The sequence below is a fragment of the Acanthopagrus latus genome, chromosome 4 (assembly GCF_904848185.1).
Source record: "Acanthopagrus latus isolate v.2019 chromosome 4, fAcaLat1.1, whole genome shotgun sequence".
Classification (NCBI taxonomy): Eukaryota; Metazoa; Chordata; class Actinopteri; order Spariformes; family Sparidae; genus Acanthopagrus; species Acanthopagrus latus.
The window spans coordinates 32,954,156-32,976,329 of record NC_051042.1 but is presented as its reverse complement, the minus strand read 5'-3'; the positions used below and the strand labels follow the sequence as shown (position 1 = coordinate 32,976,329).

General features: G+C 42.3%; 1 protein-coding gene across 3 annotated transcripts in view; it reads left to right on the top strand.

Annotated features, from left to right (window-relative positions):
- The window catches only part of crtc3 (CREB regulated transcription coactivator 3), a 39,008-nt gene that overhangs the window by 12,271 nt on the left and 4,563 nt on the right, over nucleotides 1-22,174 (top strand). Inside the window, exons 4-14 of one of the 3 annotated variants that reach the window (XM_037095005.1) lie at nucleotides 209-270; nucleotides 7,771-7,833; nucleotides 10,654-10,757; nucleotides 14,800-14,838; nucleotides 14,926-15,011; nucleotides 16,296-16,345; nucleotides 17,206-17,426; nucleotides 19,151-19,386; nucleotides 20,171-20,230; nucleotides 20,704-20,910; nucleotides 21,485-21,568. In XM_037095005.1, coding sequence (XP_036950900.1) covers nucleotides 209-270; nucleotides 7,771-7,833; nucleotides 10,654-10,757; nucleotides 14,800-14,838; nucleotides 14,926-15,011; nucleotides 16,296-16,345; nucleotides 17,206-17,426; nucleotides 19,151-19,386; nucleotides 20,171-20,230; nucleotides 20,704-20,910; nucleotides 21,485-21,568 — 1,212 coding nt within the window. The remainder of the gene's footprint in view (nucleotides 1-208; nucleotides 271-7,770; nucleotides 7,834-10,653; nucleotides 10,758-14,799; nucleotides 14,839-14,925; nucleotides 15,012-16,295; nucleotides 16,346-17,205; nucleotides 17,427-19,150; nucleotides 19,387-20,170; nucleotides 20,231-20,703; nucleotides 20,911-21,484; nucleotides 21,569-22,174) is intronic. The other 2 variants (XM_037095007.1, XM_037095006.1) reach the window with 2 other exon arrangements.

Below are 22,174 nucleotides of genomic sequence, written 5' to 3'. Positions count from 1 at the left end.
CATTTTCATGTATAATGTCAGGCTGAAGAAGGCTCCTTCATACTTTGGAGTTTAAGTCCAATTGGAAATTCATTGTGTTCTATTTATCGTCCTTCATGAGTGGTTCAATCTAAGAACATGGGAATGTACACATGTAATCTTTAAAATGAACTTGCTGTCAGTGATGTTTCTGTGTTTACAACAATAATTTCCTTAACTAAAATCCTACATAGAGAGCTCTCCGTATGGAGCTGTGTACCTGTCCCCACCTCTGGACAACAACTGGAGAAGGTGAGTAGCACATCTGTTGAGCTGCTGACAGAATAGTTATTGTCTTCTCTTCTTCCTCTAACTAGATTATTTTACAACAGGAACTGTTTCCTCTTGCCAGGCTGTTTCCTGTATCAGGCCTCTCTGTGCCAACTCGTATTGCCTTTCTGTATCTAGCCTCCAGCCATCTCTATCAAACGCAAATCAGAAATGTATATAATCTGTGGGTGAGGGGTTGAGTTGTAGACCTGCACGAATGCTTCAAGTTTCAGGATGCTGTTGCTGTGTTAGCCCTGGGAAGGCTGCGTCTCCCTAAAGGTGTTTGACAGATAGCCTTTTGCTTTAAAGGTCATGCCCGACAGCACTTGTCCTACTGTTTAAAGATTTTATGTTGTCACAGCACCTCTGCCCTGTGGCGCAGAATCTCCAACTTAGCAGAAAGTCAATAGCAGTACCTGCTGGAAAACGTTGCTACACCAGCTGGCCTTGATGTGAGCTACAAGATCCCTTTTTTCCAGCTCTGGTTGTGCCCACGTAGAACAGTAAGTGTATCGGCCAGCAGCTTTTCCTCAGTGTTTACAAGGGAGTGAATTATGGCCTTGTGATAAAAAGCTCAGCCAAGCTCCTCCCCACTCACTCTCTTTCACTCTTGCTCTGTCTCCATACTTGTGTTTTGTATGCTAGCTTGGCCCACCGCCAACCACCCTGCCTCGTCTTCGTGTACAGCGCCGGCACAGACATTGGCCAGGCTCCGTGTTGAGCCTACTATAACAGCTTGTACTGTAGAAGTGAATAAGGCCCACGCCCTCTTGTCATTGTTGACAGCACAAAACAGGTTGGCTGACAAACGTCTTCACGGAGCAACCAGACATCAGTGTTCTCACAGTGGGTGTGTTTGTGGGAGAGCCATGTGGCACAAACCGCTGAATGCAGACACACACGTTTGATTTACGCAGTGCTACTTTGTTTCTCAGTATCTGTGGTTACAAGGACAACATTTCTTTAATCCAATCGTTCTGATAAGATTAAATATGGTCATGTGTTAAGATGTTGGTTTAAATGCCGCAAAGCATTTAATCACGATAGAACTTTAGATAGAACTGCCTGCTGTAAAGCCTCTAATCTGCCAGTTTTTGACAGAACAAGTTTTTCCCAGGTTGATTGAGAAAAATGTCATTCATTCATTCATTCATTCATTCATTCATTCATTCATTCATTCATTCATCTGAGCCGTGTGTTTATACAATGTACGAAATGGACTTGCGTCATGTCCTGGAAGCAGTATTTGTATTTCTGGTTCTGTGGTTTCCGGCTTCATTCATCTCATCAAACACTCCTTTAAACAAGTCATTCTGGGCTTTTCCAACCCTCAATATGTCCAACAATCCTTACAACCTCTTTTTGTGTTGGGTATCTTAAAAACTTATCAGACAAAAACCAGTTCTGTTATTTTAACAAAACGTTTCTGTCCCTCGAAGAATCAAAGAAGCAATGTCACCTAATTTTAGGCCCACATGAGGTGAACATGTACCAATTAATATATCAGTTCCAATCCAACTGATTAAACGTTAACATGTTTACTTGGTGCTAGTATTTTTCTATTAAACAGATTAACAAAGGTTTATACCACCCGACTTGATCTGATCTTATAGATTTATGTTAGGGTCCATGTAAATGAAGTAAATGGACGGCTGAACATCGTCTGAAATTAAGCTGAAGTATGAAAAAAATGGGTCTTATCTAGATGGTAATCTCAGATCCACAAAGGATCGAGCAAATGTGATCATATTAACCCAAAAGCATCATCATTTCCTAAAATTATCCAAGTGCTTTTGTCCCTAAACCAAACTAGTGTTGTTCACTTCATGAAAACGTTAAAAGAAACAATGTGCACAAAACTTGAGTTTTGCAGACCTACAGCTAGGATCCACACTGACCAGAAAGTGTGACAGCCATTTTTATTTATTAATATAATTACTTTTTTGAACATTAAGTTGCCTTCAAAAAGGAAGGCATATTACAAAATAAAAGACCCAGAAACAGCCAACAATCAATCAGATGACCAAAACAAAACAAGGCAACAGAACAGAAATATAAATCAACATCATATATTATAACTATGATAACAATGAGATGTTAATGAACATATGGACTTTCTGCTTCGGGGATCACTTCAATCTCAAAGTTGCAAAACCTCTTAACATTTTTTCAGCAAAGTCATCTCCAATTAAATCTCTAACAGGACGCCAGACAGAGAAAAAACCCATACAGGTCTCTTCTGGGAACATGTGTGAGCCTTTCCAGTGGGAGAAGTTGCCAAACATTATCAGGCCAACTTGAAACAGATGGTTTGTCATCATCTAGCCAGAGCTGTAAGATTGGTAAACAGGCACAGTATCATAGAAAAATGGCGTAAACCTGTTTGTTTGTGGACCAGAACTCTTTTGTGACTACATTTTCATTGATTGCCATCAGTCTGTTTTTGATTGTTGCACGATCTCCCTCTTCAGTTGAACTAAACTATTTTCATGCCACCTTGTGATACTCTATTCATCTCCACTTCATGCTCATCTCTCCCTGCTCTGCTGTTTTAAATCCTGTCTGCGACTGGCATCAGGTTTGTCAAGTCTCTGCAGGCCAAGCCGAGCCTCCTGCTCCAACCTGCAGCAGATTGTTGTCACAGTGTGTAACAGGGATAAACTTCCCCCTCTGCCTGTATCGCTGAAATGGGCCAAAATCCACTGCTGAGATCTAGAAGTTTCCCCTTAATTTACTGGCCTTAACTGACCGTGTCCAAAAACCAGCAGAACACCAAAATCCATCTGCTTTAAATACACACATCCACTGAACCCTAACACAAGTTTTACATTTATGTCTTTTAAGTTGCTTTTTAGTGTTGCTGTATTGGCCATAGTTTAGTTTGGGGTGTGCCCAGCTCACTTTTAAAACAATGTTCTGATTTGATTTCGATCTTTCATGCCAAGACAAACAATGGTGCTCCTGGCTACTCGCTCTTATTTCTAGTAGCTCTCTGTACTCCTGCTATAAAAAATCTGGCAAGTAAACCCTCCGGAAACTTTGCCTATCGAGATCTGGCAGGATGTCACGAGTGAATTAGACTTTTATGGTTCCTGGTTGATTTACAGACTCTGGTTTTCACAGACCATGTGAAGGTGTAGAATGACAAAAGAGGATGGAGATGAATATTACATAGAAGAAATAGGTTAGAAAATGCCTTCATTGAGGTGTAACTATATAAACCTGCAGCAGATACTCTCCTCATCCGCTGAAAATCAGACTGGAGAGCTCTTACAGACAAAACAAGACTACTAGTAGCAACTAGTCATCATTTAAAGAGGAAGGTCACGTAGAAAAACAATCCAGGATTCCACTAAAGAACTGGACAGTGACTCACCATCATACTCTGTGATAGCACACCAGCTCTCTACTTTCAAAACAGGATGTTGGTGCATATTCTCGTACAAACGATTCATCTGCTGTTTATTTTCACAATTGAAATGAGAAGCTGTTTTAAATTTGTTGGAAACCAAACTGACGTCTTCAGATAGCATCTTTTGTCCAACCAACAGTCCAAAACCCAAAGACTCTTCAATTACCGTCATAAAAGACAAAAAAGTGCAGCAGATCTTTACATTTAAACAGCTTGAACCAGCAGACATGTGACATTATTTCTTGGAAGAAAAAAAAAATTGGGTGGCAACTCATTTGCTTTAGAGTGATCAGCTAATTGTTGCAGCTCTGAAAAGTTAATGATGTATTTTGTCTGTTAAAATTTAAAGTATGATAGCTGCATAATTCCCAATCCCTGAGTGGACCGCTGGAGTAATCTGCAGAATCCCTCAATTCAACTGTCTTGTTTGTGCTAATTGTAATTGTTAAGTTGCCATCTAACATTTTACTGGCATCTTGGACCCAGGAACAAAACTGCACCACTTGTCAGGGTCATATTCAAGACAGATGTTTCCAGTGCTCCAGTTTCATATGTGGCTAAATGAGTTAACAGCGCATAAGGTTGCTTTTACACAATCAATTTTAAGTAGAGACATAACACACTGTTGGAAGGGAAATGTGAAATCAAAGCCTGAACTGAAGTCTAGCCAGGCTCTTCATCCAGTTGGGAAATCCCTTTGGAGGAAATTTTCTTTTGTCACACTCTTTACAAGAGACTGTCCAAAATACACTGCGATTAAAGAAACACTGAAACCGTTTTCATCTTGTTTGAGAACAAATCAGCGCCTCATCTTAATATCCATCCATGTTAATGGTCTTAGGCTCTTGTTTTGTTGTTGTGAGAGGCAGATCCTCTGCTTGTCCGTCTCAGGGGAGAGTGGGGCGGTAAGTGTTTATAACGCCAACCACATCTGCACTGCATTACCGCCAGTCAGCGAGGGAGATGAGCCGCAGAGCTCTTTAACTGTTTCAGTGCTTTAACTACCACAGCAGTGAGCAGCTATCTGCTGTACACCCAGCCTCTCGAGCACCGACGACTCAGAACAAGCGCTGCTTTTCTCCCGATTCGATATCATCAGTGTGATGCTAATTTCTGTTAGCATGTTGATGTTAATGCCTATTATGCATTAGCACCAAGCTTAAGAACTTGTTCTCTAAAATCAGTTCAGTGGTCAACAAATCAATTTAGGGATTCGTAAAGAGAAGAATTATGATACTCAAGTTAATTGTATTTATTTTTTTCCCTATACCACTTAATGTAAGGGGAGAGAGAGATGTGCTGCATGCATATTTTGGAAGACATTATACTTTTACTGCAGCATGTTTATATTAAGATGATTCATGCCAAGCTTCCCAGCCTCTTTTAGATCGAGACTTGGAAGCAGTGGCCAGTGCTAAGGGATTGTCCGGCATGACAGAAATGCTGGGGAACAGAGCCGTTCACACAGCCTCCATCTGATCTATGACCAGCAGTCTGTCCAGCAGATTTTATCATCTCTTTGGATTTCGTGAGGCCATTTTTTTTTTTTTTCCAAGTAGTGATTTCTCAACGTTGACCATCTGTAGTGAGTTGGGGTCAAGATTTTATTTCCTTTTTTTTATTCACCATCTGTTCTGTTAAGTTTATTCAAAGTATAGTGGCTGTCCAGAAATGTGCCAAAGAATATTACTGTACGCTGGTGTCCGAGAAGAGGATTTCTTGGTCGAGGGTTTCCTGGGTCCTGAGGCATCAGACCTGAGTACAGCCCTGGATGCGTCCCTTCGGAGACCATCTGTTTCAGGGTCAGATCCAGTCCCACGCCCTCCTCCTCTTGCATTCACCCATCTTTGGCCTGCTATTCCTGTACCAGCCTCTCTCGGGATGAAATCCCAGTCCAAGCTCCCTGGAGATTTTTCTGTTGAAGACAGAGAGGAGAGATCTTAAAATGTCCACTTTGGCAGATGTGGGGTGATGATTCTCAGGGGGTGTGTACTCCATCTAGGTGGTCTAATTGCTGCACCCCTTTTAAAAGAGGCCAGTGTTTCTGCTTGTCAACATCGATTTTCTTTTTTTCCCTCACTCTAAAATTGCGTCTGGCTGTTTCATACTGATCAAAAGCATCGGTCAGCATTAGATGTACTAAGCTGCACATAAACGACCATCCTTGCATAATATTCGGCTGGTTTACCCCAGTTGACCATCAGCCTGTCTGTGATTCATCCTTAATGCTGCACTGCTGTGGAATGATTAAAGTAGCAGAGCCTTGTTTCTCAACATGAGAGAATCCAGCAGGAAAACTCAGTAACAGGCAGTAACAAACAAAATGAAGATGTTACTTTGTCAGTCTCGATATTTGTTGTTGGCTTGGTGGAGCGCCGGAGCTCATCTGCATTCCACAGCCTACATCATATCTCTAAAGATAAATTTTATATAAACTATTACACCCAGTGATGAGCATGCTGGCTAAACCAGGTGTTGTGGTTTGTAGCTTTTGTTTTTACACTCCTCTGCTAGTGGCAGTGCATGAAGGGACGCTGGCATGTCAGAGATGCTCACCTGCTGTATGACTAGTGTCCAGCTAGTTACAGCAGCTGATGTTATACTTACCTGGGTCGTTACTGTCTAAGCATATTTATAATGATCCACAGACTAACTGACAAGTCTGACCTGGGCTCAGGTAACATAGGACTACTGATTAGTTTTCTGGGGTGCGAGGAAAGTTACCTTGCAATACATTTGGTTTGGGGTGATCACATGATCTCGCAAATTCATCTTGACATTCTTCAAGTTTGTGCTTGTGTCTGAACCTCAGATGTTCTGACCAATGAGCGTCTTTTAAGGAACTTCTGGCAGCTACATGTGTTTTTAGATTTCACAACCAGTAAGTTGTATGTTTGCAAACAACAGCTCCTGAAGAGGTTAGCTTAGCTGCTTTGGGTGAATTTAACCAGTGATAGACGGTGATAGACAGATGGTTTAACCAATCATCTGCCATTATTTGTCCTTTTTTCCAAACAGTTTTAGCAGCTCCCCTCACAGATGGTTCTGTGTGACAAACCATTGGTGCATCAGGTTACAAGGCAAGATACAATTACTGTTCCTGGGCCACAAGGGCAAAAGGAAATGAGAGACAACTGCATGTACCTGTTGGGTAATTAAAGGCAACATGATACGTACTCAAAGGCACAGAGAGTGGGAGGACTAATTTTACCTTGTGCTCAGAAGGTTGATTGCTGAGATCTGAGAAATGAAATATACGGTACAAGAAAAACATGCACTCACTCTCATTTTTACCTCCTTATGGTGGTTTAGAAACCAAAACTATGAAATAAGACTCAAGATTGTAACAAACTGAAATTGAAAAACATATTTATTGGTGATATATTGTTGTCAGCAAGCATACAGAGAACATGACCACCCACATGGCTGAAAAGAAAGATGGTCCAATCCAACAGGACATTTGGGTTCTTTTGTGTACCATTTTGTATTTTCAGAAGACTAGAAGTAGATTAGTTAGAAGAAGTGATTCCTTCTACATACTCTCGAGGAAGAGTCAAGACCTCCTTTTTGCTGAACGCTTCAGAAAAATCCACTCAGTCACTGTTCCCACTCCACCGTTTCAGGCCTCGACAATGACCCTTCACATCAAGTTGTTTATGTCGTTTCCCTCTCTGGCCGGCCATTCTCCAGAGAGCCGGTGGTGTTGCACCATTTTTCTCTCCCAGTTGGATATGAGGGAACAGCTTGTACTGTAACTGCTCTCAGCTGCAGGTTTATAAATCTGCCTTCGAGTCATTTTTCTCGTTAGCACTCCAGTCTTTGTTTGTGTCCAGTTTTTCCATCCTCTGCTTTTGATTTGTTTCTGTCGTTTCATTTTCCTCCAAAGTATTGTGCTGTATCTGAGTTTTTTCCAGGGTCTTTCTTCCTTGAACACACTGACTCATCATATTTTTTTTTTTTTTTACCAAGGTGTCTTCTCTCCTTCCCAACTTTTGAGGCAGTACCAGGGGTCTCTGCTCTCACCCAGTAAATGTGTCTATCATTCTTTTCCCCTCTGTCTCTCTTTGAAGGGAACAGCAGCCATGGACAGAGGAAAAACGGCCTGGGTTTAGATTAATATCACAACTCAACAGGTGACCCTTGACCCCCCTTCTCTCTCTCTCTCTCTCTCTCTCAGCCTCTTTCACTCAGTCTGTCTTTACCGCTTTATCCCTCGCTCACATAGAGGCCAACAATTCTGCTCTTTGTCTTTTTGCAATCTCTCGTCCTGGTTTCTATCCTTTGTAAATCTCCGCCTGATTTGTAACATCTCAGTAATCCCCTCCTTTCTTCCTTTGAAGCACTGAGATAGAGAGCCACAAAATCTCAGCTGAAGCTTGTTATTGTTGATCTATTAATCTTTTTTTCTTGTAGTTTTCCACTCATCTCTCCAGTTTGGACTTTCTGAAACATTAATTAATACTTTCTCTCTTACTAACCCAGCTCTAGGACTCATGGTTCCTTCACAGTCTAACACAAGGCTTTCTTATGCACAATTTCTTTCTTTCAGCCTTTTTAAAATACAACACAATTTTTTAAAACTTTTTCCACAAAACGCATTTTGTCATTTAAATACTAGACGATATAACATAAAGCATACACTATGACTATGACACTGAGATTATATGATGCATGAAAACGTTCTTTTTATAGGTCGAAATGACATTTATTTCATTGAACCCTCTTTAAAACTTATTGTGTTGTTAATGTGTATATTGAAGAAAAGTACATGTTGATTTAAAACCTTGCAGATTTATTCAGAATAGCTTATCGAATAGTTCCACTGTCCTGAGCTGGATGATGTGTGATTATGTCTTTATGTTTTCCCATATGTGTGCATGAGGACTCCGCTACCACCAACAAAATCTACCTCTGGGTACTAAAAAAGGAACTTGAACTTGAATAGTTGCTACGACACTGTGCTGCCTGCTGTGGTTTAGAATTTAAGATACAGCTTTAAATAATTATGGAAGCTGTTTCGGTCACTGGTTCTCAACCTGAGGCCGAGGAAGATCATTTCCAGGGGTTACCAAAGGTTGAAAGTCATTGGTGTGAGGGCCCGTGTCCACACAACATATTTCAGCCAGAATCTTTTTTCATTTTTGTCCAGCACATTTAGCCACCTAGAGAAAATGTGCTGCGCCCAGAGTCTTTTTCAAAGAGTGCTCTGCCTTTTCTGTGCGGCCGCTCCGTGTGCTTTGAGTTGGCAAAAAATAAAAATCTGCACTTTTTCATGCAAGTTATCAAATATTAAATCAGCCGGGACTTGTCTGTCTATCCTGAGCTTCATCATAGGTAAACTTGCATTATACAGACGGCAAAATCCATTTGTATGGGCAGACTGTCCATACTCTGAATGTTGATGCTGCATGTTGTGCTTTTATCACCCTGCGTGCTGTAATCTGTTATGAACTGTGTGGTCAACCGTCTGTTATCATAACGTGAGCAGATGTCAGTCAAAATTGACGTGCAGTGTTTTTTAACTCGCCGCTTCAACCAGCGCTCCTTTGCTGTGTGGACACGGGCCCCAAATCTGGCTGCTGAGAATCGTGATGACCAGCACATTTCTTATTTATGTGACACTGTTGTGTCAGTCACCATAACATCTTGCACTAAAAGTATCACCAGGGTTTCTACACATGATCACCAGCATTGAGAATATTGTTTGTGTACACAGAGTTTACTAAAAAGAAAGTTTTTGAACTACTCACGTTAGCAGCTGTATCTTCAGCGCAACCTGACAGGAAGGCTTGAGGAGCCGTCCAGCATTACTCTCCTTCCTGTTAGGTCGCACTCAGGAATCGACACTCTCTGTCTTCCATGAAGATACAGCTGCTAACGTCAGTAGTTCAAAAACCTTGTTTTTAGTAAACTCTGTGTACCCAAACAATATTCTCAATGCTGATGATCATGTGTAGAGACCCTGGTGATACTACGAGCAAAGAGCAAACTTTAAGAGCCTTCTTAGTGTTTTAAAAATAGAGATTTTGATGCTATTGTAAAAGTGCCCCAGCGCTCCATTGAAAATTAGCTTGCCCGAAAACGAAACTACGGTAAATCTTAAAAGTGCCTCTTGCGTTATAATTATGCTTTTACACAAACGTTTGACTCGTATTCAATCACAAATAAAGCCTCGGTTGCTTTTTGGCGAGAGTTTCACTTTAAAAAGCTTTGCTATCTAATCTTGACGTAACATATGAGTGTGTTTTTTTATTCCAGACCAATTCTTGTTGAAATGAATTGACAGAAAAAACCTGGCAGCTTGAAGAAAGATATAAATTCAGATGAATCAACTTTAAGTGTTATTACTACACTTTGCTACAATCCACTAGATGGGAAGCAGCAATGACGCATGAAAGAAGCCATTGAGGCTTAATGGAAAGCACTAGAGAAGGCTCGCAGCTGGAGTGATACAGGACTCGGGGGTTGTGTGGGTTGGCCCGTGTGTGTCTTTTTGTGTGTGTGTGTGTGTGTGTGTTTGAGAGACTGGCACAAGTGAAAGGACATAAGAATGATCTGATTTCAGATTCATCTCTCACATGTAAATGTTTTCAGAAAGCCTGAAAGACAGTTGATCTTACAGATTTCACAGAGTAGTCAGTTTCTCTGCATTTCCCTCTATCAGCATAATTAGATATAGTGATCAGTATTTCTGTAAAGCGCTTTAAGGTGATCTTTATTTGATCGCTCAGTCAAACTGTGTTTAATCAGAAGTATTGAGTGCGGTGCTGTGGGGATGTGTATGAGTAAGGTCAGTGTGAGATTTCAGATGAATGCAGCTTGTGTGGAGGCAGAGCAGGAAGCAGAGTGACTCACTGACCTCACGGCCCTGAGAAATCCTCTGCCTCTGTCCAAGGTGCTGGAACACTTAGCATAATTTTCCTCTTCCTCCTCCTCCTCTTCCTCCTACACAGAACCAACTCAGACTCAGCTCTGCATACGAGCGCTATGAACCCGAACCCTCAGGACCCCTTTGGCATGAACATGCAGATGGGTCGAGGTCCCCCCCAGCGTAACGGTGAGAGTAACGCACACACACACACACACACACACACACACACACACACACACACACACACACACACACACACACACACACACACACACACACTGAGAACACGAGATGCCGTCAGAGACACTGATCTTTATTTGTGTATATGCTTAAAATCTTTTTCTCTCCCCTCATTGTATTTAACAACGTGCCAACTTCTGGAAGTTTGTGCCTCAGCGCCATCATTTGACCCGTTTTGTCTTTTTAAACTTCATCTGTGTTTAGATTTATTTGCACCGATGGATCCTCCAGTTACCTGGAACCTGCCCGTTTTATCACGATCAGCTGTGACCGATTCAGAGTTGGTCAAATTTAAACACATTCACCCCAGAAACTGGACAACCAGACCAAACTGAAAGAGAGAAATACAATATTTTTATGTAATTTAACTAATATTTCCTCACTAGTATAATTTCAGCTCAGTGTGAGAGCGTCTTTACAGCGTTTTGACATCTGACATCTGACATCTGAGTTCAGCTTGTCTTATGTGCCTGGCAGTATGGCCTTAAAATAATCTTTTGGCCATATCGCAATATATACCTGGATATTTTGAAATATTCACAAAAGCGCTATGAATGTTAGGACTGGGTGACAAAATCAAATATAATGTTTTTTACCCTATTACAATATCAATATTGCAACAATAGGATATAATGACTTCAGAAGAGGACGTCACTTCACTGTAATACCGCTTTTAAAACCAGGAAAAGACAACACTTTTGTCATATCACCGTATAACAGTTTCCAAAATCTAACAAGATATATAGTCTGTAGTCTCATAACATAATAAAAAGTTAACCTAATATCTTTGGGTTGTGTATAAAAAGAAAATGCTGATCGTCGACATTTTTCACCATTTTACTTACAACTGATTGATTAAACAGGCAAACGATAGACAGATTAACTGACAATGAAAATGATCCGTAGTTGCCGTCCAACACAACGTCTCCAGATGTGTTCAGCCAAACTACAACTAACCAGATCTTGTGTGTTGCTGACAGGGTTCAGTATGTTAGCAGAGGAAAAGCAGGTGGAATATTTGTGCACCACCAACAAGGGCAAGAAACGGCCCACCGAGACTAATTAAGATCCACTTGTGTACTGAGACATCAGCTGTAACTCCCATCCAGCGCGTTACACTGTGCTGCAGAGGTGCAGCTTCGTGAGTTGTTTTTAAACTAGATACTGTGTCAGTGACATGCAGTGTGCAGGCCGCTCCTGAACTGGGCCCATGTCGTAGTAATCATGCTAGTTTATGATGTTTGTGTTTCTGTTCCTCTGGTCATTTATTAACAGAACACAGTCCAACCAGCCAGCTGCTCTTCAGCCTCATAAGCTGCGCTGAGCTCAGTGACACAAATCACCGTCAGGCCATCGTCGGTTTGAAACGATCTGTTTATAAGTTTTTGGTGCTGATTTGGAAGCGATCCAGAGAATTCATGTTCCTCCCTCTTCTGTCACACCCTCCATCCCTTCCCTCGCGTCTCTCCTGAGCTGTTTCCATCTGAGCGGCCAGTGTGTTTCTGATGGTGTTTGTCTGATCTCAGCGCTGATGAAGTGTGGCGTGGATGAGAGAAGTGCTCCTGCACGGCATTACTACTCTCAGTGTTTAGCCAACAAGTTAAACAGGATATTGCCTTAAGATCTTGGCCAAGTTCGAGTTTCACATACAAACAGAATCAAACCAGTGTAGATGTATGAATTGCTGTGTGTCGTGCTTTAAATGGCTCACCTTCGACCCAGTTGGAAATGTTGGCGCGTGTGCGTGCGTCTGTGTGTGTGTTGCTTACAAAAATAGCTGATATCAGGCATTTCATGTTTATGATGCCCCCCTGTTTGTTATACCCATGTCCTCTGCAGCTAACTGTTATTATCATTGTCTGTTTATCAGCTGATTATTTTCTCAAACATTAGATTTGTTGTTTAGTCTAGAAAATGTAAGAAAAGGGTGAAAAAAATGTTTATCAGTGTTTCCTACAGCCCAAGATGGTGTCCTCAGATGTCTTGTTTTGCCCACAACCCAAAGATATTCAGTTCGCTGTCACAGAGGAGGAAAGAAACTGAAAATATTCATATTTAGGAGGCTGGAATCAGAAAATGTCAACCTTTTTTCCTTCTGAAATAACTCAGACCAGTTGATCGATTATCAAATCAGTCTGTGATGAATTTAATGGAGCAGTTAAAGATTAGTTTCTAGTCACAAGTTCCCAGAGCCCCAGAGTTTAAAATGTCGTTTTAACTGATCAGCAGTTGACAACCCAGATGTGTTCTGTCCACTGTCACAGGAGAGTAAAGAACAGGGCTTCGTTTAGGTGCAGCCAATAACACAATCCAATTTAATGTCTTAACACATGTCGATGATTGTTAACAGCAGATAAATGTCAATTACGTTAAACATAAACATTACAGTACAAAGTGCTGATGTCACGCTTGAAATATGTTTTACCATGTGCAGCCAAAGCAGTGGCACCCTGCAGCTGTGAGAAAACCATTTAATATTACAGTTCCAGAAGTTTGAATCAGAGAATATTCATTTAGTAATGACTTGACAAATAAATAAAGTTACCAGGCTTGATCTTAATAGTTTTCTGTCGACTGAGAAATTGATAAATAAACAATTCGTTTCAACCAGCAGCAGAACCAACAAAGTATTTTAACTGGTTTGTAAAGAGATGGATTTATGTCCCCAAAGGTGAAGTGAGCTGCCTTTGGAGGATCACATAGTATACACACAGTAAAGCCTTCCTGCATAGTCTGCCGTATATAGTCCAGCAGCACATACTGCACATAACTGCACAGGCTCTATGTCCTTCCTTCAGCCTCATCGCCTCACTGCTGCCATCGCAGGAGCGCAGAGAGCTGTGAAGCCTCGGGGCCTCGTTGACACTGCTAAAGGTTTCAGCGGGTTTTGAGTGGTGTTAAGGCCCGGCTGATTAAAGAAGCCTCTAACTAAGAATTACAGCTATGAGTCACACCGCTGAGGTGGAAACACTTGGAGCAAGGGGAGCTGAGCTACAGTCTATTTGTTGTGATCTCTGCCAATTGTTGTCAATGGAAAAGGAGCAACACCAGTCATAAGAAATCTAATGTTAACCCTGCAGCTGAAAAGCCTCTGATTACTGCTGTGCTGTAGAAGCAGGCGGTGATTTTTCTTCTGAATCCTGAGCATTTCCAACACCCATATTGAATGTAAGTGATCCAGCCCGGGACACAAGCCAGCCATTTTCCATCCCAGTTGTCCTGTTTCCGTCCCAGTTGCGCCTCTGCGAGCAACAGCGACTAGACACCTCAGAAGGGGAAATGTAATGATGCCAGACTGTTGTATCGCCTCATTGTCCCATCTGTTCCAGCAGCCGAAAGGCTGCCTCTCCAAATGAATGGGCCTCAGAGACACTGAGAGCATGGAAGGAGAAGGAATGGGTGGGCTACGGATCAAAGGCCAACGTAAGAGGAGATCGCTTTGAGCTTGAGCGATGGAGACTTGATGGAGACATCAAGAGAAACAAAACATACTTTCCTAATAAGTTACAGAGTGATCTGGAAGTGTTGTCGCAAAACACAAGTGTTTGACACGGAATAGACAAAAGTTAAAAGGAGGGAAAGACAAAGGCATGTGGATCTGGCATCGGGTCTCCAGTGAGGAGGAAGAGAAAGAGACCCTTTGTGGTTGGAGAAAAACAATGCCACTCTCTTTATTCCAGTCTGTGTGCCCCCCCCACCCAGCTTCTTCCTCCTCTCTTCATCTGTGTGACTAATAACATGATGCCAGATGCCAGGCTGTTGTGTTTATGAAAGTGCGCAGTAATTGCAGTCTGTATTCCAAAGGGCCTGTTCCTGTCAGAGGGACTGATTATTGTGCCAGACACGCGGGATAATTCAAACAGCTGGGTAATATTGAATATCCTCTAATGTTCCTCTGCTTTTGCTTTTATGTCTTTCTTTATTTCTCCATCATCCCTCCCCTCGTCCTTTTATTGTTTGTTTGTTTCTCGTGGAGGCTGGCATGCAGCTAGTGTAAATGAGGCAGAGGTGGACGGCTCCGGAAACAGTGAGTTCTACTTTCCTTTTTTATGAGAAGATAACTTGCATTACTGCAGAACATGTTTCATTAAAAGTGCACTTTTCTTCCCTGCAGTCTTCTCCTTCCCCCCCCTGCCCACTGATGAGAGTCTAATAGGTGTCGGGAAGCCTCTTCCCAAGCAGCTGTGGGAGGCAAAGAAGGTGAGAGTGTTGCTCACTTTATTACTTCTTACGTTAATGCCTGGTTGAAACTTTCTGGGATGTTTGACAGATGGTAACTCAATATGGAGGCAGATTATCGTGCTCACTGCTCTGTGATGACGAAGACCCCAAAGTAATGACTGTAAAGACAGGATTATGACTTTGAGAAGAGTCATAATGTCAGATTAGGTGATCGTGACACCTTACATTTCTGACATGCCAGTCTACACGTCAAACCAGTCCTTCCTGTGTGACTGTGAATGGGTGATCAGGCAGGTGAGCGTGAGACACATTTCTGTGATCCAGAATATAAACAAGAACAGCAGCATCCAAAGCATCAAGGCAGTAATCCTAGAGGACGTCAAACTAGATGAGAAAACACAAAAAACACTCTGAAATGTCTCAGTCTCTCTGTTGCAGTCGTCTTCTGTGACTATGTTACATGCACATTTTTAAAGTATCACATTAGAAAAGGTTAATGGAAGCAATTCTCCACTTAACTCACATGACTGATCAGCTGTTTCCACTTCAAGAAAGGAAGTCTTCCCACATATTAATACCAAAATTAATTGACATGTAAGAATAATCGCAGCTTAACCAATTTTAAAAAGAAACCTTTCAACTGTCTTTCTCGTAGATTGTCGAGGCGACTGCTTTTGTTTCTTCGTTTCTTTTTTTTTTTTTTTTTACATTTCTTGGCAGTGGCAAACAGCTGGATTCGTCTCTGCTTTCTCCACTCTGTTGCGATGTTATTACAGGCCAGCCAAACGTAGCCCTCACTGCCACTTCTACGCTTTGCTTAGCCGAGTGGATTCACTTTCACATCAGTTAATGAAAGCGTTCCTAATTCACTTATTTTCTGTCTTGCATCATTCCAAAATATTGCTTAAAATCTGCTTGATTTTTTGATTAGTTGGAAACGCTACAGAATTTTTCAGACCAGATGCTCATTTTTGTTCCTTCTGGATCAGGATATTTCCGTCCATTTTCCGTTCAGCTAATCCTGAAAGGAGACATATTTTAGCTTATTTGAAACTTTCCACTTTGCAGCAGATTTCAGGGGATTTTCAGCTCATTACATTGAGTGACTCACCAATCTGACACCAGTGTCAGTGCCAATACTAGCAGATTGGAGCTCGAACATGACATGACATGACGGTACACATTTAGAAAAAGGTTTCTTTGTCAATGATGAGAAACTCGGATCTCACACTCAGCTTTCAGTGTTGGACTGTTATTATCTGGTTGAGATAAGTGACGGTGGTGTTTGTGCTACTGTTGCAGGTCCAGTCTCTGGCATCAAGGCCCAAATCATGTGAAGTGCCTGGAATCAAGTAAGTGAAGACAGTGACACAGGGTCCAGATTTTGCTCTGTAAAATACACTTTTCCTTTTTCTTTTTCATTAATGTGATGTTTGTAGTGGTTTCAGCTGGTGAACAGAAACAATGGAGTCCTGGAAATGAAATACCACACATTCCCACCACGTCAAACAGGATGTCTGTGTTCCTCTTTACACGTCAAACTCTTTTGAAATAAGAGGAACGCAGTCGGTACAATCAGACTCCACTGACATTGTTAAACAACAGTTTGTAAAGACTATTGTCTTCTCACTGCAAACGACCTCCGGTGTCATTTCATGATTTAGAAGCAAACGGATGTCTTCATTTTTACAAGCAGTTGTTGTCAGTAGATGATACAGACCAGGCTGCAGAGTATCGTACAGAAAGCCTTCAGAGAGATTCTTAGAAAGCTGTTCTCCTGTCTAGTGTATAAATAAATGATCGATGAGCAGACAGACAAAATATTTTGACCCGTGCAGCCAGCATCACGAAACCGACACACTGTTTGTCTGTTTTTGTGGAGGCAAGCGTTTTGTTCATTGTTTTGTGTTGTTGTCCCAGTTTGTGTGTATTTGTGTGGGAACAGACAACAATGAGTCACTGTCGCTGTTGTTGAGGCAGCGTATCAGCAGAAATGGAAATTAGAGAAATAATAGAGGAAATGGAGAGTGGGCGGAAAGAAGAAGAGGGTAGAACAAGTGGATGGGAGTCAAACAAATGTCTCATCAAATTGAAATGCACATTTAATAATTCTACCTTGAATTATGAACAATATTTATATTCATCCAAATGCACTCTGAGCACCAGTGTGATTCCTGCTGGGTCAAATGTTTTGTTTGCACCTCTCCTGCAGTATATTTCCGTCTCCGGAGCAGAACCCTGGTCTGTCCCACTACCAGGGCTTGTTAAATACCGGCGGCTCCCTGCCAGACCTCAGCAACCTGCACTTCCCCTCACCGCTCTCAACCCCGCTGGACCCTGAGGACAATGGAGGTTACCCCAACCTCAGCGGGGGCAGCAGCACCGGAAACCTGCCGGCAGCCATGATGCACCTCGGCATTGGCAACTCGCAGGGTGGGTGGAGCTTTGTGTTGGTGTGTGTGTCCGGTCTCTGCCTGTATGTCTGCGTTGTTCCCAAGTTTTTGACACCTGGATTGTTAGTTTCTCATCCTGCCATTACTTGACACCATAACCCCAAAAGGGGAAATTTTGACCATATTTCATATGTGGTTGCACAATTTGCTGACACTGATCTTTAGTGTCCGTCTTGAAACTGGTGACTGAGTCAGTCCTCTGTGTGTGGAGCTGAATGTGTGTGAAGCATCCACGTTTTGCAATTTGTAGCTTCTTTGTATTTAGTCAGAATCACATTTATCAGCAGAGCATGTTTTCTTTCAGTGAACTTACATGTTCAGAGACATCCAGCAGTCGTCCTCCACAAGCTCATTGAGCTTCAAGTAATTGTGATGAAGCTTTCACGCCTCTGTTCCATTTTGGCAAAAACTGCACTTAATATCTTGTATTAAACGCCTACAGAGTTGTCACCAGATTCACACGATGTATTCAAAACAGTTGTGACACGGCGTAAAAGATAAAAATCAACAGAATGTGATTATTTGTTCATCCAGTAACAACAATGCAAACACAACATATTTAGTGTTTCACCTCATCAAGGACATTACTACGTGGGCTCAGGAACACTTTGTAAAAGTGTTGTTGGTTAACACACTTTATTTTGAACTCGGGGCCCTTTTGCTTTTTACGTCTGAACCCGACTTGACACAGTTAATGTAAGCTGAAGCACCGAGTGTTTCCCTCACAGTCCCACATGAATGTTTGCCACCTGCGAAGAAACACATTTAAAGCTTTGTCATGTAAATAACAAACCCCAGCACTTAACACAACATACAGACCCAACACAGACACGTCCGTCACATATTATCACCGAACACTTGTTGTTTTTCTTACCATATTTACTTGTTTTTGATTTATATTTCCACTAAAAGAAACTGCACCCCGTTAATTAACGTGACCAAACCTGACCCAGGTTTAAATCAAGTCCTGGAGGATTTTGGTGGATTTAAAAATATGTCGCCTAGCAACACGTCCCTAATCACAGTCTACCTGTCATTCAGTGCATTATCTGAATTTATTTAGTCATTCAACACGTGGCCCTCGTGACTGTCAAGAATAAAAAAATCTGTGTGCGTAAGCTGAAGTGATTCGTCACCTGCTGGGAATCTAATTGTCGTCTGTAGGTGTAATAATAATAATACTAGTGTGACGACTTCCGACTCAAAGTTAGGAACCACTGCTCTGGTGTTTTGAGCAGGTTCCACGTCTCTTTCTCTGCCAGCCAACTGCACTTTAAGGAAAACTCTTTGAATGATGTCTCTGTCTCCCTCTTCCTCACCCTGAACTCTGCTGCCTGATCTGATCACACCCACCGCTGCTCCCACTCAGTCTTTCCTTTCACTGTTTTGTGAGTGTATGCGTGGTTGGGCTCTCATGTTGAACACAGCTCAGCTTGGCCGAGCACCAAAGTGACAGAGGAACTCTGACCCTGTTCTGGCTCGCTACAATCAGCTCTTTTCTTTCCCCCGTCTCTGCCCTCCGTCCCTCCCCAGTCACACAAAAAGTCCAGTGTTTTGGGTCGGGGGGCTGGAGAGCATGCTGGAAAATTGAGTACATGTGACATCATAACTTCTGCATGATCTTCTTGGTTTCTAATGGCCCATATCTGCTTCCTCATTACCTTCATTCTAATGTACATTTACACTCTGATTCTGTACCTGCAGGTCTCTCCTCCTCTCTGAGCAACCCCTCAATCCAGGCGTCCCTCAACAACTGCCAGCTGCAGTCGTCGCTCAGCAATCCCTCCATCAACTCGTCCCTGCGCATGTCCAACAACTCCCCCCGGCGGCGGCCCGCTCCCATCAGCCCCCTCACCCTGTCTCCTGGCACCGAGCAGCGCCGGGGTCTGGCCAAACAGCTGTCTCCGACCATGTCTCCCTCACTGTCCCCCATCACACAGGTACACACACCTCACACCACAGCTTGAAGGGATTGTCTCTGTTGTAATGCAGTGGATTAACAATAAACTAGTGGAGCACACCAACACATATTTGCTATATTAGGCCTTAAAAGTCATTATTGTTGAATATGCTAGGTCTTTAACACATCATGTAATTTTATTTATCCATCTTTTAATTTATTTAATTGTATTTTTGTCAAATGATCAAAGCTCTGCTGCATGAAAGTCACATTTCTGATGTCATAAATCCTGAAACCTACCACTGAACATAAAACTGTCTGACTTCACCTGTTGGCAAAATGTAGATGAGCCCACCTCAGTCTAACTACCATAATCATACATACAACTCGCCCTTTCACATAAATACAACCTACCTTCACACTTAGCCTCAATGCTTCAATAAGAAAAACACAATTTGTCCAAAAGTCGGTCTTAAATTTACATCTCAAAAAAGGAAGTTTTGTGGTCCACAAAACATTTCTGGAGCTCCACAGACAAACAGTGTTGCAGAAACAACTGAAGTAGCAGGAGACTCGTTTAAAATTGTAAAAAATAAGAGGCAACTGAAAGAACTTCCTCCATTCAGCTGCCTTTTATCTGGCGCAATCCAAACCTTTGGATGCCTCGAGATCATATGTTGATCAGAGAATATTTTATCTTCACCCTTAAAGCACAGACGAACTTGTGCATCAGAACAGGGTGTGTGTGCTAACGCTTCTTTATCTCATCAGCCACAGTGAAGCTTTAAAAAGAGTACAAATAATGTTTGTTCAAATCAATTCAGGATCTTGGGGCTTCCGGAGACTTGAACTACGCCAGACAAACTGGATGGAGCCATTTAATGGTGAATGTTTTTTCTGTGAAGCTCAATAAATGTTTTGTGGACTACGAAACTGCACCCGACTTTGGTGATATGTTCCTTTTTATTTAACATTAAAATTGAATTGTGTGTGGACACCCTGGTTGAACTGTTGTTGTTTGGAGCCTCTGACATCTGCAGTTTCTCTGCAGCCCGTGAAGTAAGAACCACTGCTGTCAAAATGACTGAAACTGGAGCTAAATCTAAAAAAAAACATCTTCAACAATCGGAAGTGTACAGTGATGTAAAACTAGGTCCAACCGCCAAGAAAAAATTCCTCCTATTGCAAAAAAAAAATCCCAAAACACTGGTGCGGTTGTTTCTGGCCGAGCTTTGATGGGGAGAATGTTGTTGAGTAATGACACAACAATCAGAGTGAATTCATTTCAAGTCCCAAGTCTGTTTTCAAGTTGTAGTCAGTCTGTAGTGACTCCTGCTGGCTCCTTTGTCCTGTGTAGGGAGTTGCTTTGGATACCAGCAACATGCCAAGAGAGCCGCCCCCACCCTATCCGCTCTACCAGCAGTCCCAGCATGCAGTGGACCCGAGCCGACAGCGCCAACAGCAGCAGCAGCCGCAACAACAGCAACAGCAGCAGCAGCAGCAGCAGCAGCAACAGCCTGTTTCCCCCCTTCAGAACATCCAGATGGACTTCAACGCGAGCCAAGTGAGTGCCGTGAACGGCGACTTTGTGTGTGTGTGTGTGTGTGTGTGTGTGTGTGTGTGTGTGTGTGTGTGTGTGTGTTTGTAGAGAGCACACACGCATCATACTTTAAGCACCAGTGTTTGTGGTGCTCCGTTGATTATCACAACTTGTTTTAATCTCCCTGCAGGGCAGAAATTAGTGCGGAAGATTAGATGCAACACTAAAATTGTATTAACTCAACACAAGTTGGGTAATCACATTCACTGTGGAACTTGTTTTTCTTGTTCCACAACAGTTTAAAAATACTCTGTAGATGTTTTGCTGCGCGATGAATATCAAGCTCTGTGTTACCTCCAAAAATCAAGACATTCATATCGCGATGGGACCGGTAGATTACATTCATGGTGGACATCATGTCAACATTTGCTAGTCTATAAACTGTGACAAATGTCCATCACATTATCAAAAATGATGTTTCCAATAAACAGACCGAACCTAAAGATATTCAGTCAATAGGTTATCAGAACTGTTGGAACATGATTTTCCCAAACTCGACGACAAAGTATTGCTGCACGACTCTTTTCTTCCCTGACAGAACAACAACATGGCGGCACTCTTCAACGACCCCTTCATGGAGCCACAGTTCTCCAATCGCCAGAGCAAGACACTTCCTTATCAGGTACACACACACACACACACACACACACACACACACACACACACACACACACACACACACACACTGAGATTCTTGGAAACAGTGATGCAGAAACAAACGCTGCTTTCTAATCGTGCCGTATCGGTGTATGTGACTCCATTGACGACATAGTGTTACAGAATTCTCCGGCAGGATTCTGTGAACCGTCACGTCTCATGTTTTCGGGATGAATTATCTGTTGCCTCTACCAGCCCTGGTGCCTGGAACATATATACTAGAAAGAAAGTTCAATATCGTCTGTAGTAATTCTGCAGTGAACCAACCAAACCGTCAGTGATCGACACTCACATGTAGTGTGTTTCCAGTCTACTGACGGCTCAAAACACTTGACAGCACTTGTCAGATTCCCCCATTCACACACACATTGATACGCTAATGGCGGAAACGAGCCGGGATTCAAACCAGCAACCTCCCCTCTGAGCTACAGCCGCCCCGCTGTTACACAGAAGTAGAAACATCTGTGTGACATCAGTACACTGAAAATGACATCATGTTCTCTCCGGGAGTTTGTGAGCAGGATAAATTAAAATCTTATGAATGGATTCTCGTGAATTCTGGCCGACAAGA